Source organism: Balaenoptera musculus, chromosome 9 (genome assembly GCF_009873245.2).
Source record: "Balaenoptera musculus isolate JJ_BM4_2016_0621 chromosome 9, mBalMus1.pri.v3, whole genome shotgun sequence".
NCBI lineage: Eukaryota > Metazoa > Chordata > Mammalia > Artiodactyla > Balaenopteridae > Balaenoptera > Balaenoptera musculus.
The window spans coordinates 59,679,429-59,696,798 of NC_045793.1; the positions used below are offsets into that span (position 1 = coordinate 59,679,429).

The 17,370-nt window shown below is 41.7% G+C and overlaps 2 protein-coding genes across 11 annotated transcripts in view; one reads left to right on the plus strand and one right to left on the minus strand.

Annotated features, from left to right (window-relative positions):
* PPP1R9A (protein phosphatase 1 regulatory subunit 9A) overlaps window positions 1-5,257 on the plus strand; it is a 288,124-nt gene extending 282,867 nt beyond the window's left edge. For 7 of the 10 annotated variants that reach the window (XM_036864289.1, XM_036864281.1, XM_036864285.1 and 4 more), the window contains 4 exons: window positions 1,261-1,380; window positions 2,343-2,366; window positions 3,464-3,646; window positions 5,024-5,257. In XM_036864289.1, the coding sequence (XP_036720184.1) occupies window positions 1,261-1,380; window positions 2,343-2,366; window positions 3,464-3,646; window positions 5,024-5,233 (537 nt within the window). In that variant the 3' untranslated portion in view covers window positions 5,234-5,257. The remainder of the gene's footprint in view (window positions 1-1,260; window positions 1,381-2,342; window positions 2,367-3,463; window positions 3,647-5,023) is intronic. The other 3 variants (XM_036864284.1, XM_036864291.1, XM_036864288.1) reach the window with 1 other exon arrangement.
* A 4,393-nt stretch (window positions 5,258-9,650) lies between these two features.
* Window positions 9,651-17,370, minus strand: part of LOC118901193 (serum paraoxonase/arylesterase 1-like) — a 31,512-nt gene continuing 23,792 nt past the window's right edge. Inside the window, 3 exon segments of the mRNA XM_036864293.1 lie at window positions 9,651-9,735; window positions 14,218-14,323; window positions 15,218-15,349. Coding sequence (XP_036720188.1) covers window positions 14,291-14,323; window positions 15,218-15,349 — 165 coding nt within the window. The 3' untranslated portion in view covers window positions 9,651-9,735; window positions 14,218-14,290.

Consider the following 17,370-nt stretch of genomic DNA (forward strand, 5'->3'; position numbering starts at 1 on the left):
TTTTATCAATGTTCACTTTTCTTTCTCAAACAGAAACCTGTGATTAATGTTAACTTGAATTTAATTCTTTTCTTGAGGTCAACAGCTCATAAGGTTTCGACAGAATTTGGGGTCATATCTCCAATGACAATGTCAAATGGTAATGTGCTGTGTTAAATGCTCACCTGCTTAAATGTTTTACTAGCCTAGCTCCTTGTGCTCTGATTTCGTCTCCTTTTCTGAAGTTTTAGCAAACTTGGCGTTTGTTTGGTACTGAATTCTCTAGCCTCTGGCATGGTATTTATTCTTGACAACCAGCTAAACCCAGTGCAAGTGAACCTAATGGAAAACTAACAGTCCGGTTCCTAAGGAAGGGGAATAGGAAACAAGATGGTGTTGGTCAGGTGCTTAGAGCTCCAGGAAAGCCAGTCCTTCTAGAATTATTAGCAAAAGAAGTTCTGGAAGCAGAAGGCTACTTCGGTCTTGAAACATTTTCAGTCTTGGATCTGAGAAATCTAAATGTTGTTTGAATAGATTCTACCATTATCTTGCACTGGATGTGAATTCATTTGACTTTAATATCCACTGAACATTTTAATGAAATTCTGGGGAAGTTTTACGTACACACCCTCAACCTCCCCAACCCCCAGGTGATTATTTGGAAATGTGTTTCTGTCCGTGCTGCAGCCTCTTTGGTACTCCGTTGGTGCTGTGCAAGAGTTGTATTTTAGCATGTGACTACTAGTGTAATGGCAGACTGTGACCTACCCCAGAACTCATCATCTTGAAGGTTACATCCAGGAGAGGATCTGCCAACTCTCACAGTATTTATCACGGCCAACAGCAAGCGATCCTTCCCAGGGGGTGCTCAAGCTACCTTTCTAATATGGATTGCCATCTGTTGCTAATAACTCAGGCTCACCACACCATCTTGTATTTTTACTTTGTTACTTATCACGATTAGGGTCAAAGAAGATAGGCTTATTAATATTACCCCTCTGAGCAGTTGCAGAGGATAATGAATGCTGTACCCTTGAAGAGAGGTTGAAGAATCATTTCTCTAAGACGTCTATCCTTTCATGTGATGGAGAAAGCACCCAGAATTCCCTATCCAGCGCAGAAGGCACAGTGTTCTCAACCACTGCCGGGTGAAGGTCACCAAACCAAATATGAATCTCTTCTAAGATTACTTAAAAAGAACCTTTCCAGAACTTGCAAACATACCTACCTCTGGTTCACTCACTATGCTCATTTAACAGTGAGCTTTATTTGTTTTTTCAGAATTTTACCTTCAATGATGACTTCAGTCCCAGCAGTACCAGTTCAGCAGACCTGAGCGGCCTGGGAGCAGAACCCAAAACACCTGGGCTCTCTCAGTCCTTGGTGCTCTCATCAGATGAGGTACATGCACGGCACTGACGACAGAGCTGCTTTCTCAGATCATACATTTTACCGATGAACTATCACCGGGGAAAATGTTTTTAGGCAGATTTTGCATATCAATCCTCATGATGTCGCTCCCTCTCTGTCTCAACATGGAAGCAAAGTACTATTTCTGAGCCCCTTTAAGCTGTCTAGGGACCTCCTCAGCCTTTCTTTGATATAAATGGGATGACTATCAACAGAGGATTGGGGATGGGAGGCTGGGCACTGGAGAGCAGCAATAGGGAACGGCCCAGAAATCCCAAGGGAGGGAATTCCCTGGAGGCCCAGTGGTTAGGACTCCGTGCTTCCACTGCAGGGGGGCCCGGGTTCGATCCCTGGTTGGGGAACTAAGATCCTGCAAGCTGCGAGGTGCGGCAAAAAAAAAAAAAAAGAAATCTCGAGGGAGTTTACAGACGATCCATCCCCCTCCTCCCTCACCTTTTTCACCATCCCTGATGTTCCCTCTGAGTGGGGAGTGGCCCCTGATTGAGAATCACCGAAGTGGAGAGGGAGAGGTGCAGTTGTGATAAGGAAGGAAAACAAGGGGAGAACCACTTACTTAGAAGCCAGGGTCAAGTGTGCATTACAATGGACTCTCAGGAGATATAATGTGTGCAGGAGGGCAGAAGATTACACTGGTGATTGACTTAGTGCTCCAAGAGATAAGTAGAAGAAAGAAATACCAGTACTGGGAGCGGGGGTGGGGCTGGGGAGAAGCGCTGTAAGTAGAGATATATTCACCCTAAATATTTGTTCTTAGTTATTTCTTTCTAACGTGATTTTTGCTTTGTAAAACTGTTTTTTCCCCTTAAATTCTTCTGCCCATATTCTTTAGGCTTGGCGTGATTTTAATTGTATTAAAACTTTGTACTGTACATGTGTGTCTCCTGTTCCTGTAACACTTTTCTTTTTGGTTCCTTTGTTGCTCTCTCACTCAGAGCCTGGATATGATAGATGATGAGGTGAGCTCTCAGTGGGCTGTGTGTGGTGGCTGACATGGTATTGTCTGACATTTCTTTTCTTTCTTTGCAAATGATTTAAAATCAAACAAGACAAGAAACTTTCCTCTGTAGCGGAGGGTTTCCTCGTGTTAAATAGTTACACTGTCTGCGCTTGTCTATGTCTTAGTTGAAAAGACATTCGAGAGGATCTCCAGATTCCACCTCCAGAGCCCCTTGCTGTGTCTCCCATCACCATTACCCTGACGCAGCCCATTGCGTTTCACCCCCTTTGCCTTCATCTCAGCTCCCCCATCCCCTCCTCTGTGTTCCCTGCATGGTCACTGAGGCGACTCCTGTCTCTCCTCGCAGATTTATCATTGCCTCCATCTCCTCTCAGCTTAGTGCTTCTAGGAACCAAGCTGCCCTTTGCACTATTCATAGCAATGTCCTGCCTTGGACAGAGCCTGGGATTTGGAATAAACCAGTAAATGCTGAGCTCCACCACTTACTAGCTGCGTGATACTGGACAGATCTGTAGACTTTCTGGGCCTCACTTGCCTCGTTTATTAAAAGTAATTATGGAAATTACCTGTCCTACCTTCCTCACAGGTTTGCTTGCCGCTCAAGTGAAATATAATGGCTGTGAAATTTCCCCTAAGAATGCTTGAGGACTTAATGCTCTCCCCTTCTAAGTAAAAGATATACCTCAGTAGTTTTAAATGTATCTTTACATATCTCTGATGTCTTAGCAGAGGATCAGTGCAGAGTGACGCATTACATATAGAGATTAATGATGTATTCGTTTTCTGCATCTGATAATCTTTCCATAGTGTTTTAATGTAAAACCTTGCAACACTGGAGTGTATTTTTCAGTTTTAAACTTCCTACATTAAAATGCTTTGTTTGGGGGAGTTTTTAAATTTCCAAATACCTACACAAAATGTAGAGTTAATAACTTTGTGTGTGTTATACATAGAGCTAGAACCATTCGTTTACTTTATGGTTTAAAAACAAGTGTGGCTCTAGTAGGCAAGAAATGGCTTTTGATAGCATCACATGCCATACTGAGCTACAGCTTCTCGGTCCTTTAACAACCCTGCGTAACATTCCTACCTCAGATTCTTGATGACGGACAGTCTCCCAAACACAGTCAGTGTCTGAATCGGGCCGTTCATGAATGGAGCGTGCAGCAGGTTTCTCACTGGCTAATGAGCCTAAATCTGGAGCAGTATGTCTCTGAATTCAGTGCCCAAAACATCACTGGAGAGCAACTCCTGCAGTTGGATGGAAATAAACTTAAGGTAAAGAATTATATGTTTGTGTTAGGTTACCAAGTATAATTTGTATTACACATAGCGCCTAAAACGTTTCCATTAGATGAGAGCATCCTGCATATCTGAGAGGTACTTCTCCCCCCCAGTTAGCAGAAAGGACCTTAAATGATTTCTGAGTGGTAAAGGAAGTTTCGGAAAGTCGTCGGGTTCTGAATCAAACAGTAGTAGGCTGTTGAGCAGGAGAGCTAGAGGCTCACTCCATTGCTTCCGCCAAGCAACACATGGTCCATGTATTAACTCTACTTACTTCCTGTGTAGTATGAGTTTTAATAATGGCCGATGTGGACTCTCCCATGACATTAGAGTTAAAACCCAGGTCCATGAATCTTCCCTTTTTTTAACTCATTGCTCCCCCCACCCTCACTCTTCCCTGCATACCACTCAAAAACCGGGACTGCGTTCTCCCCAGAACTTTCTTCCCCCACCAAGTGCAGGCCGTGCCCTCCCTCCCCTGTCCTGGCGCTCTCATTTTCACCTGTCCAGTCCATCTCCTTTAGAGCCTGAGGTGGCACCTACCCCTGTGGAAAAAGGGCAAAAGGAGCTCACAGCCAGCCTGCCACCCCCAACCTCGGCCCCCTGCTGGGCTGACGGGCAGATGAGTAGCTCTTGACAGTCTTGAAAAGGTTAGAGATCAATCAATAACCTGTGAATATGAAGGCCCATTGACAAGGCTGTCCCTGTTGGGGAGATGGATGCATCCCGCTGTTGATTCTGAAGGTCATGAAACGTGTAAAGTACGCAACCAACTCCCCTTATTCTGAATCCCAAGCTCATCGAGCAGCCTCCTGGTTATGACCAGACTTCCTTTATAGGTCTGCCGCCTACAGGGAGAGCACGGCTAATCATGCCGACATGAGCATTCTGGTCCCAAAGACATTTTTGGTCTTCATTGTAGATGAATACATTGGCAGAAAGGAAACCACTTCGATTCCTCCTGCCCTTCTTGGAACCCTCCGTGGCAGCAGGTGCCCACTCCTATCTTTTGAAAATATCAATGGGTTTAGCAATACTTCTGGCTGTAAATGTCTACAGCCCAAAGGTTGGAGAAGCAGAATTGTGCCCTTTTTCCATTCACTGACCCATTAATTACCAGTTCAGAAAGCATTTACTTGTTGAGGTTTAGGAGGTACTGTGCTAGGGACTTCAAAGTATAAGAGAACAAATAAAGCTCAGCCCCACAGTATGTAGATTTTTGGCAAATGTAATCAGCTCTTCCTCAGTTTCTACCTCTTTGATTATGTTTGCATTAGTTCTTGAGTTTGAACATCTTGTGCTGTCAGCCTCATCATAAGCAGAAAGGTCATTGGTTTTCAAATTCAGTTTGTTTATGTGTTTCCTTCTTAGGCTCTTGGCATGACATCATCCCAGGACCGAGCAGTGGTCAAAAAAAGACTCAAAGAAATGAAAGTGTCTCTAGAGAAGGCTCGGAAGGCCCAAGAGAAAATAGAAAAACAAAGAGAAAAGCTGAGGAGGAAGGAACAAGAGCAAATGCAGAGGAAGTCTAAAAAGACGGAGAAGATGGCAGCTGCCACAGAGGGTGCTGGTGAGCAGTGACACACACAGAGAAGTTTCCACCTCTTCCTGCCCTGCTCTCCTCCGGAGGATGAAGAAGAAACTGATGACAGGGGTAATGTGCTCTAGGCAGACTGGGGAACTGTGTGTTTAATAACTGCATTTTCTGCATTAATAGAGTACACTCACTCTTAACCTACTGAAATAATCCCAAGCCACCCTTGGTTTAGTAACAAACCAAGGATCTCATTTGTGAGAGGTGCAAAGTAGCAGTGTTTCTCTCTTCTTTGTGTTGGGTGGGTGGTGTCACTTGAAGGACCAGCGTGATCCTGCTCAACAAGAGCATGACACACCGTGGCACTGTCCATGGAATGCCATGCATTTTCAATATGGGATCCTGAAACTGAGCAATGGCACGTATCTGCATGGCCGAGAACACCGCTCTGCCATGAGATCTGGGCTGCAGAATCTACTCCGGTGTGTGGGAAAGGTTCCCCCTCGTTTCTGTGTCTGGACGCTGAGACAACCCCGCTGTGGAAATGTGGGTGCTCTTTGCCTACTGTGGCAAAAAGCAAGCAAACTGTGCTGCCTGCTGGGCATTGGGAAGAGAGAAAAGAATTACACTTATTTGTTAACCCCAGAAGGAAGCAAAAGCCTTAAGAATGTGGATGTAGGCATCACCTTGGGGTTCTGAGGGTAACATTTATCCTCCAGATTTAGCCAAACAAAGAAAAATTCAGACGTTAGTGCGGCCATGGGATATTGGGATCTGTTGTTTACTTTGCTACTGCTGCGTGTTCAGTATTTCAGCAGCACCGACACACACAACACAGTTCCTTTTCTCCCCAACAAATTGAACAGAAAATTGATTTTTAAGGAAACCAACATTTTCGGGTTTCCTCTCCTGGGGAACATTCTGGCTGGTCTTCAGCCTGACTATGACACAATCAGGAACTCATCACGTATTTTCTACTCAAGATTTCCCAAGTGGGCTCAGTTAGACTTTTAACAAATGTACTTTTAAGAAAAATAGAAAAGTTAGATTTGAATAACGTTCGACCAGAGAAGCAATTTTATTGAGCACACAGAATGTTCCCATAAAGGAGAGCTGTCAGTTATATTTTAGAGATGTTTTGAATGGTTTTTCTGAGCCGTTCTCTTTCATTCTTTGGAGATCTCCACTTTACAGTTAAAGTTTGTTTAAGACGGTACACATGATGCAGGCTGGCAGTGCAGGCGGTTATACTTATTTTAAAGCCAGTATTAAGGATTTCAGTGTTTCATCCAACTAATTCAAGTGCAGGAGAGTGGGGCAGAAGGAGGAGAAAATAAACTCATCTTGAGAAATTTCAAATGATGGATTTTTTGTTGTCATTGTTGTTGTTGTTTTGCTTTTTATGCTCATGCATCTGGTTCTCTTTGCTGCATTGGCTGCAAAAATGAGGTCATCCACTTTCCAGAGGACGAGTTTCAAAATAAGAGTTGAGGCCAGACCAATCCTTGGACAAGTATTTTACTTCCTTTCCTTTGGTTTTTTGGGGCAGGGGGGTGGTCTCTGTCCTTGTCTTCCACTGGAAATGTTCTATACGCAGAGCTTAGGGGAAGGCTTTTGAAGGTTACAAGTAACAGATAACATAAAGGGGCTTCTTCCCATATAGCTCCATCTCCTATTTTGAAGCATTGTGATGTTTTTTTTTTTTTTTTTTTTGCTTGTCTGAATATCCAAAATCTGAAATTGTCTAAACTAGAAATTTATAATCTTGTTCTTCCCTAAGGCTTGTTTCCTTTTCAGTGACAGAGTGTTGTCTGTTACGCTTCAGTTCCTTTGTCACTAGGTATAGATCATTCATTTGTTCCTCAGAAACATCGGTATAAAGTAACATTGTGTTTTACAATTATCAAAGCCACTACCTATTTTTTTCTATCGTCATTTGGGGTATGATAATGAAACTCCATACTGGAATCTCTATTAATATTTTGAGATAGGTGGTGCTTTGCTATTTATTAATATCATGGGAAACCAGGAACCACTATCAATGAACTACAAAATTCAGCAAATCTTTTCAATACTAAAAGACTAAATTAGTCAAAATCTGGTAATGCTAGTGCTTGCTATTGTAAATTTTTGCCATTTTTACTTATCTTTGGGGAAAAAAAGTGATCTGGATCACACTGGAAGTTTCACTGTATTCATTTTAAGAGTGGAAATAGAAGGATGATTTATGTTGTTATGTTTACACTTTGGTAATATTTGAAAACGGAAGTATATACTGGAAATGTGTATAAGTCTGTCTCTGCACATAATTTATGATCTATTATATTGCATTTTTAGATGTCTTAGAAGTATTGTTCTTTATTTTAACTTTATTTATACACTTCCAATGTTTAGATCAACAACCGACAATATTATAAATCAAATTCTTATTCCTCAAATCATTTAGTTTGTAGTATAACAGTTTTGATTTTTTAAGTTAAATTATAGTAATTTTAGGTCTTAATGAGTTATTTTAACATTACTAATTAAAACTGCTGAAATTGATTTGATTGTCCAACAAAGGATAAAGCGTAAACAGATTGATATAAAAGGATATGAAAACAAAGTGAAGGACCTCAGATCTTGTGAACATTTTGTTTTCCTGTTATTTCCTTTATTGACTCTGGTGCATGATGCCTAATTGAGGTTCCAGTGTCTTACACAATCCTAACTTTAACGCTAGTGGTTTTCAGTATCCTTACAATTTAGCCCAGAATTTTTGCTTCATGAACGTTACAGACTTTGTAGTTTTTTTCTTTTTATCAGAAAATGAACGAAAAGGGAATATCTGGTTACTATGAACTATATTCCTTAAACGACAGCTCAGTATGACTCTAACAAAAGCCAAAAGTGTTTTGGGGGTACAGGTAATGCTTTGGGGGACAGGAGATTGTGGTGAAGCCAAGCGGTAGACAGAGAGCATTGTATGAGCTGGGTGTCTGGGGCAGAGTGTTCCACTAAAGGACTTAGATTACTTTATTTAAAGACTATCTATTTCCCTTAAAGTAACTCACAGGTTATGTAGTAGTTTTCTCCTTCTTTCTTTGCCTGAATCAGAAGTTTACTGCAGAGTGATAAGAAGTTAGGGTAGAAATCTAATTTTGCCCATTCTAACACACTGATGAAGTCCAGCATTAATTTCATGACAATAAAGCTACTCTATACTATCCTCCTTTAGCTCGGGTTGACATGGATTTCCCACCCTCAACATCACGTAAGCATTTTAACCAACAACAGTTCATGACTGCAATGTGACTGACAGGTGCCTCCGCTTCTAAACGGGGCGTGAAATGGGAAAACTACCTTGTGCTGCTTTGTTGTCGTTGGAAACAGAGGGGCAAGAAGCCAAGAGAGGAACCAAATGAACCCTTGTTTTATCCTGTAGTCATCGCTACCCTGAAATCTTGAGATATCCCAGGCCTAAGCTACAGGCCCAAGCCAGGTTGTTTGATCTAGCACTTTAATTAGCCTTTATGGTTTCTGCTGAAGACAAAGAATTCTCGGCTAGGTTCTTTCTTTGTGTAATAGGATTAATGTGTGCTTTAAAATTATATTTTAAAAGGTAAATGAAAACTCACATTTATATGGCTATTCTAACTCATTTGTAAGTGTTAAAGGTTATACAGACCAAGCTGCAAGAGAGGAGAACCAGTGTTTGGCCATACTATTCAAGAAGTTTCAAAAGGAGGTATCCCAGCAATTCTAAATGGAATGTCTATGCTTGGGATGTGATGTAGCCCCTTCATTACATGGAGATATTTCAGAATTACCAGCTTCCATTTGAGTAACTAAATTTACTGTCCCAATAGAGCTGCAGATGAGGGGCATTTCAACTTGGTGGACGGAAGTCAGTAGGGTTCAAGTCACCTGCTTAATGCCAAGTCCTTAGTGCTTTCTGAATGAAACGGTAAAATGAAAAAGAAAAGCCCAGTTTTTAAAATATCTTTTTCCAATTTACCTTGAATCAAGGAGATCTACCTGTACACTGTTATGAAGCTAAGCATTTAAGGATGAAGTCCAGAAATAAAATGTCCATATTTTCTACTAGAATTGCTTTCGTTATGATGATAGGGGTGGGAAGTAAGTTCTCAAAAAGAAGCAGCGCTGTAAGAAATACGAATGTGCTTCAGAAATTCACTCCTGAAGAACAGCCTGTGTGTGCAGGCAGATCTTGTTTATATTTATTTGTCTTAGGCATTTAAAGTCTCAGGAAACTTAGTCTTGGTCCAAAACACTGGGGAAAAAAATAACACCAGACAGTACAGCAGTAGTATTTAAAGTAGCAGCATAGAATAGACCCGACCTAGAAATCAAAGGGCAAAGAAAAAGCCTACAGAAGCAATTTCCCCTGGAAAATGAAAACATCAGGCTCTACCTTATGCTAAACAGAGGGTCCTGACGTGCTTGTGTGCGCGTTGTCTGTGTGGATGTGCTGAGGGAATGGTGGTTACTGGAAGGCTCACACGTGTGAGTGTGTGGACCAAGCATGGCGCGTGACCTGCTTCCAGACCTGCAGAGTGGGAAAAGAAAGAAACATGATGATTTCCAATCCTTGCCCCTCCTCCCAGCCCCCCACCCCCAAATCGCTAGGGACGGGAGAATGAATGAGGTAAAGAATAAGAGAACAAGAGGCAACGTCTCAAGAATGTGCATGCCATTTGTGTAGACGTACAGAACTACATACGTGTGACTATATCTCCCACCGTACATACATGCACATACTGCAATCACATGGCATCAAAAATATATATTGTATATGGAACTTGGTAATGTCAGATAGGACCCTGAGCAGTATCATAGCCTTATTGCCACTTTTTTTGTGTGTGTACATTGAATGGCTCATGAGATTTTAAGAGATTTTTTTAACGTATTTCTATTAAATGCACTTATCCTTCTACATGTTTATATATTTTGGTAAAATTGGTTTATTAGATACTTGGTATTTTAGCGAGATGAAATTTCCTCACACGTTTGGTTAATGCTTTGATGTCAAGATTGCACATTGCTGAGTTGAAGCTCAGAAGTTTATACAGCTTTGGGGATTTTCAGCTGCAGACTGCAGTTTCCTTGGCTAAAAATTGCACTGTGTGTTCTTGTGCATTCGCTCACGCTCTAAAATTACACATTGGGTCGCTGTGCTGCCTAAGTCACTAACTGCTGGCTCTCCGGTGGCAGCGTTGCTCTCACGGGACCATTTATTTACTTCTTTTGTGGAGTGATGACACAGCTCATCACCAGATATAACACAAGTGGACAGGAGCATGAGTGCTGTTGGAAGGCGTACACTTCTGTTTCCTTCAGCTGTCTTATTCACACGCCCAGCTTTCCCGTTAAGAATTTAATCTTTCACCCATGAAAGAACAATTGGCCAAAATAATTAAATCCCCTTAAAAAGTGGAAATTAGGAGGCACTCCAGCTAGATAACACCTCCAACAACATCAGAGTTAGTTAGTGCTTAGTGAAAACCCTTAAATATGTATGTATATGTTTTCCTTAATATTATTTATGATCATCACTGCTGCTTTTATACCTTTTAATGGTGTTGCAGTTAAACCACTAGTACACCTGCTACATATCACTAACAAAACTGGCCGGCTGAAAACAAAAAAAGAGAGAGAATGAATTCTATTCCGTTGTAGAGGAGTTGATTTATTTTCATCTTTCTTTATGTATCACTAAAGGAAAACAGTTGTTTGGAAATCATTTTAAGTTCAGTAAGTTATGGATAGCATGTTATCTGAAAATTTTAATTTGTACCTTTTGGTGTCTGATCATTTGCATGGAAGAGACAATAGTGCCACGTCTGGGTTGTTCTCTTGTGCTTGGTTAATATGTACTTCTCTAGATTGTTCTGTTTCAAACGCCATTTCTTACTCTTTGGTTTTCAGAGGCATTCAAAGCAAAATATCACAGTGGTCCTTTGTTTTCTAACCAATCTAAAAATTCCTTGATTAAATTTAATTTGGTAGTGTAAATAAATTTCTTGCCAATGAGTATTATTGTTGTTAGACAGCGAATGCAATAAAAAGAGAAATACCAAGATCTGTCAAAGTAATTTTTTTTTCCCCCTCTTCCATTTTCACTTTCAACTGAAACAAGCCTTGACTGGGTAAACCTGTATTAACTGTCAAAATACATCTATCAATCAAGAGCAAAGTGCACATTTTCCATGGAAATGACACTAAAAATAAGTTTTAGCCCTGGTAAAGTGTAAATTGGCAGCTAGAATTACATTTGAAAGCACAATTATGGAACTGGGCATAAAATTAAAAGATCAAAGCTCCCACTAGATGCTCCCTCGCCCACCTTTCTGTCCCCATCGTGGCTTCACCATCACAGCTTCTGATACCTATTAGCCAGGAGCGGGTCTGTGACAAATCCATTAAGCAGTTGGCCTCACGCAGCATAGGGCAAGCTTAGAGTCAGCCCACGCCAGAGTATGGGGGTCCTTCCAACAGTTTTATTCCTAAAGCCTTAAATGTTCAGAAGACTGAATGTAACAAATGGGGGGTATTAATTTCTCTCTCTCACACACACAAACCGTAATTTATCTGTGACTAAACCTTTGGCAATGCAAAAATGAGCAAGAGTAAAAGGAGAGTTGGGGTAATTTAGGTTTCTATTTACTGGGAAAGTCATATTTAGAAGGGAAATGGGAATGGGTCTGAGTGTGCCAGGATGTCTAATGGCTTTGAGGTGGGCCTGGAGCTGAGGACAACTTCTTAGTGCATGTCTGGTTGTCCAGCACGTGAACTGGAGGCTCTGAGTGCTGGGGCTCTGATGACATGTGCGTTCTTCCTGCTCTTTGAACAAGACAAGGCAAGGCAGCGATAAGCTCATGTGCTCTCAGGGAAAACGTATTTTAGGGAAAGGACTTTCTGGGTCACATATAGTTAAGTTACTTAAGACCTGACAACTGACGTAATGAGTTTAGCAATTCCATTTAAAGGATTTTTTACTGGTAAATGAAGTTGTCAAATATCCCAAGACTGATTTGATATTGTACTCTCAAAGAAGCCTTATGCATCACATCTGTTCCCAGCTAAACACACTTTCATCTCTTGTGATGTCCAAATTTAGGGTCAGCATTCATTGTTCAGATGAGATCACTGTGGTCCCTTAGATGTGGCAAGCAGTTGAAATGAGGAGCTCCCAGTTGTCAGGGCATGGGTGCAAATTGGCCTGTTTGTTAGAGCTCACAATAAAGAGCTTTGTGGAACACAGTACCAATCAGCAGTTTCCCTTTGTACACAGAGGCAACCATACTTCCTCGTAACACTGTACCATTTTCTGCCTAAACCACTGTAACTTTGGGTTCTTCTAAAATCTTCTGGATTTGGAGCACCCATCCAAAAACAACATTAGATTAATATTTTTAAAAGTCACTCAAAAAAAAAAAATTCACTCAAGACATAACTTTAAATATGGGGTCATTTCTCCATAAGAAGAAACCTTTAGGTAAACCATATTTTGTTCCAAAATTACTCTCTATATGATACCTGTTTCCTCCTTGGCAAAATGACAGATTCTAATCAGATGATCTTTAACAGAGATAGAGACTCAAAGACCTATAGAGGCAAGAACTATAAATCAGTAGTACAGCCTGGGTGTGAGACATAAAGGAGCAGTAGGGACTGTGGTAAATTGTGGGAAGGAGGGGGTATTACTCAGTAATAGTCAAATTATTGCCATGCTGGAATTCAGGCCAGTTTTTGTGTATTACGCTAGGAATTTGGATGTTTACACTTAATTCCTGGTTTTTAAATGTGGCAATAAAAACAAAAACCAACACAAAAAAGAGCATTGCCCAAAAAAGAACATACCTCTCCAGCACATTCATCATTCCTCTGAACTTAGGGTCCCAACTCTAAATGTGTAAGATTTCATGAGTTTGGTTTCCTTCATTTCGTTGAGCAGAAATATGATTGTATCATTAGCAGCAGTATAGTATTGATAGTATCTAAGACGGCTATACATGATAGCCGATGTTTGACCATTTTGGCCCATAAAATGGTAATTTCATATGATTCACCTACTATACCGAGAACACTGTAAGGCAGGAGCCCAGGGTTGTATTTTGGATCTTCAACTTAACTATTTGTTTCTCATTTGTAGAATGAGATGAGTGGGACTATATTAACTCTAAATTTGCTTTCAACTTTAAGTTCATGTTCTTCTGAAGGCTTTAGGATAAAGTACAGTGACTTGAAGAACAGATACCAATATACAAAAACACCAAATACGGCAGAATAGGAAGGCTAGTGCTTGCTTATTAAAGGGTCAACGTGAGCATTTAAAAGGACCTCTCCAAAACAGCTGGCACCGAAGACAGATGTCTTAGGAAATTGCTATAGCATTCACATGTAGTAGTTAGTTACTGGGAAATAGTTGATGGTGCACCTTGGCTTTAGGAAACCACTTTCTAATAAAACTAAATCACTCTTCTGTGCGGTAGTGCATTAGACAATGGATCGTTATTACTTTTTGCTATACCGTACCAGATGCATCATTAGAAAGGAAGTATTTTTTTTCCAGAATAGCAAACTAAGTCCATGCTATAGCAAATGGCCCAAGTTCACCAAATGAGCTAACAAGCAAGAACAAATTAGAATCTAACATTCTGCCCAGTTCTGAACAGTGAACACGCCACAGCATACATTTCTTCAATTCTATTCAGCATACCATGTAGCAGTCCTAATAGCTAAGAACTAGCAAAAGGCACAAAGGATTGCCGTTCACCATAATCACAATTGTCCTGTAAACCCAAAGATAAAGGGCATGAAGGGCCAACAGGCAAATGGAAATACGTATTTGGTTTTTGTTTCTTATCCAAGAGACGTAGGCTTTTAAAAAATCTTTTTTTTCTTTTTCAGGGGTGGAGGGTGGGATGAGACTGACTCTTAAAACTGAGCTTTAAAAAGAATACATAGCAGTAAATCATGTCAAAAAGTATACCGTGTATCTGATGTAAATAACAAGTATAATTAGTACCTGCTGAAAACTCCGAGTCAAAAACCCCAGGTAAGTCATAGTAAACGTTCAGATGCCCATGGCAAAGTGAGTTTCAAATTCTTGTTTGCACTGCCAAAACAATCCTCTGAAAAAAAGAACATGGACACCAATAGGGTCTTTGGGTACTAAAACTAAGATGGAAGAGAAGTTCTTTTAAGCCCAGATCATTCCAGCAAGTGATTTAGGTTTCCATTCTGCCAGGAAGGTTTAGAGAGGATGGCCATCCCTGCTTTAGGACTGGTCCATAACATGAACTTGTGCATGTACTGACACACAGGAAAAGGGGGTTGAACAGGAAGGCAGGTAACACACAAATGATTAGACCATAGCAATGTGGTATAGTATATTTTTTAAACTCTTGTGAATTGCCAAGTTGGAGAAACTATTGAAATAAAGATATGGACCCCAGTCCAGTGCTGGCTCTCCTAACCCAGCCCTCCAGGCCCACTCTCCACTCTGCTCCGCCTGCACAAAGCCTATTCAGGGCTCCCTTGCCCTCCACCCTCCAGTAGAGGTTGACCAAGGAGCAGCTGCAGCAGCGGTGGGGAGTGGGAGGGCTGACAGGGAGGTGGGGTACTGACCCCAGCCCCCCAGCCCCGTGAGGCCCTTGCTGGTTGGCTACATCCCTCAACCAGAGGTCAGGTTCCCCTCCCAGCGCCTTCTCCACACACAGCTCCCTTCTCCTCTGGCTTCTGGTAACCATCCCTGCCTTCCTTGTTAGCCTTGGGGTACTGCGTTATCCCTGTTCACTGCCTGTGCCTACACCTCTGTACGTAGTGCCCTCATGAAGTCCCCTCAAATCGCCCAGTTTACACGTACCGTCTGTCTCCCGCCTGCACTCTGACTCAAGTGCCTCCCGGAGTCCCATTCCCTTTTATATCTGATCTCTGGGGTCATCTATCCATGTCCCCCTTTTATTTGCACATATAATTGAGATTTATATTTTCAACCACTGACATGATTCATTTTGCAAACTAACCTCTGATCCAGTAGGATTCTCTGGGTCATAGAAGAAGATTTTCATGCCATTGGGGTGGCGACCAACCCAAAGGTCCCCTGTCACAGGATCCTGGGATACATTATCCATAAGTGTGTTAAAGTCCAGAGGCTTCTAGATTAAAACCAAGGAGAGAAGGAAGGAGAGAAAGTGAAAAAACTTTGAGAGGTGATGGAGCAATACATCAGGGAGAACTATCATCCTGTCCTTGGTCACCACACTCCTGGCTCTGGGGACATGACAATTCTGCCCCATTTCACTAGCACTCAAGGGAATTCCTCTAGCTTTCCATCTATGCTAGTATTTTGCTGGTTTCCAGGACACACGAGGGAGGGGGAAGATCAGAAAACCAAGGAAGACTGTTAAAAGTTAGATGAAGGCATTTGGACTAACATCTGTGCATGAAATTAAAACTGAAAGAAAAAAAGTTTTAAGTGCAGCCTAAAACAGTTCCTTCTAAAACGGCATGTGCAAATGATATTTTTATAAGCATTCAGAAAACAACCAGGAAATGTAGATTCATTTCTGATGAGAACATCAATGAAATGTAGGCTCTTCTTTAACGGCTAATCATAGGCTCTGCAGCCAGAGCAGAAATGATCACCCGGGGTCTAATTTGTGCCTTGGCGTTGAGGAAAAGTTTCTTTCTTGGCTTCCTGATGTTATTCAACTCCCTGTTCTTCTGCTGTTTATTTTCTAAATATAAGTTGCAAGCATGTGATGACTGCACAGATTGCTGTCGCGGCTTTGTACCGGGATCATAAATAATACCAACGATTCTTAATTCCATCATTCATCATCCTGGCTGCCTTCTACCGGGGAGAAATCGCATCTATTTGTTTACCTCTAACTCTCAGTTGGAGAAACAATATCTACCGTGTACCTCAAACAGAGGCCAGCCTACCTCAGCACCCAGAGACCCTGTCATAATTGGCGGTGCCTCATTGCACAAGCCAGAGCATGGGCAGACAGACAGCTGTGGTGAGCCCATGCTGCCCTGTGCTTCCTACTCAAAATGAGATCTCTCTCCACATGGCCGTGAAGGGACGAGAGGGCTCAAGCATTGAGGCAGAGCCTCCTTTTGACCTTCATGCAGCGCCATCACTCATTCCTACCCTGGAAACCGGCAAGTTGGGCCAAAGGAGGCGGCTGAGCAAACATCCTCTGGCCAAAATCAGCTCCAAGTCTCCTCCATCCCCAAACCCCATCTATCCCAGTGTCAGACATTCTAGACTGATACGTTAAGTTCTTTACGTGAGGAAAATGTTTGTCGCGGGGTTCTGCTATTATCTTTGGAAGGGGTCATGGCCAACTGGTGAATTCCATGGCAGATGAAAGCCTGCAAAGATGAGGGTGGGGAGTGAGAGTGGGAGAAGAACACAGAAACCTGGGGTCCTGTTCATTCATTGCATGATTAATGAGCTCCTGCCTTGCACGCCTGCTGAGCAAGGGGCAGGCCTGGGTCCTGCTGAGGAAGAGCTGACAGTCCAGCAGGGAGTCCATCCTGGGCTCAGCAATGAACTCTTCCCTTGCAAATCTGTAATTCCTAGCAATACTAACTCACCACGATGCACACTCAGACCACGTTTCATGCTTCCACAAAGTCCAGTGGAAATGTTTACATTCCTTGGTAAGGGAAACAATAAATTATTCTCTTTGGGAAAAACTGGAACCTCTGTTAACAAATATCCCAATTTTTAGAGAGTTGGAACTCACTGAAGTGAGACTATTCGTTGGCTGTGTCTTGGAATTTTTTTTTTTTTTTTTTTTTTGAGGAGGGGATCGTTTTTATTGCGGTAAAATATGTAAAAGATGAAATTTGTCATTTTAACCATTTTTCAGTGTACAATTCAATGGCATCAAGTACACTCGAAATGTTGTGAATCCATCACCACGATCCATTTCCAGAACCTTTCCTCATCCCAAACAGAAACTGTACCCAGTACCTCCCCATTCCTCCCTTCCCCATCCCCTGGTAACCTCTATTCTGCTTTCTGTTTATCAATTTGCCTCTTCTAGGTACCTGGAATCATACACTATTTGTCTTTTTGTGTCTAGCTTATTTCACTTAGCATAATGTCTTCAAGTTCATAGGTGTTATAGCACGTTTTAGTCCTTCATTCCTTTTTAAGGCT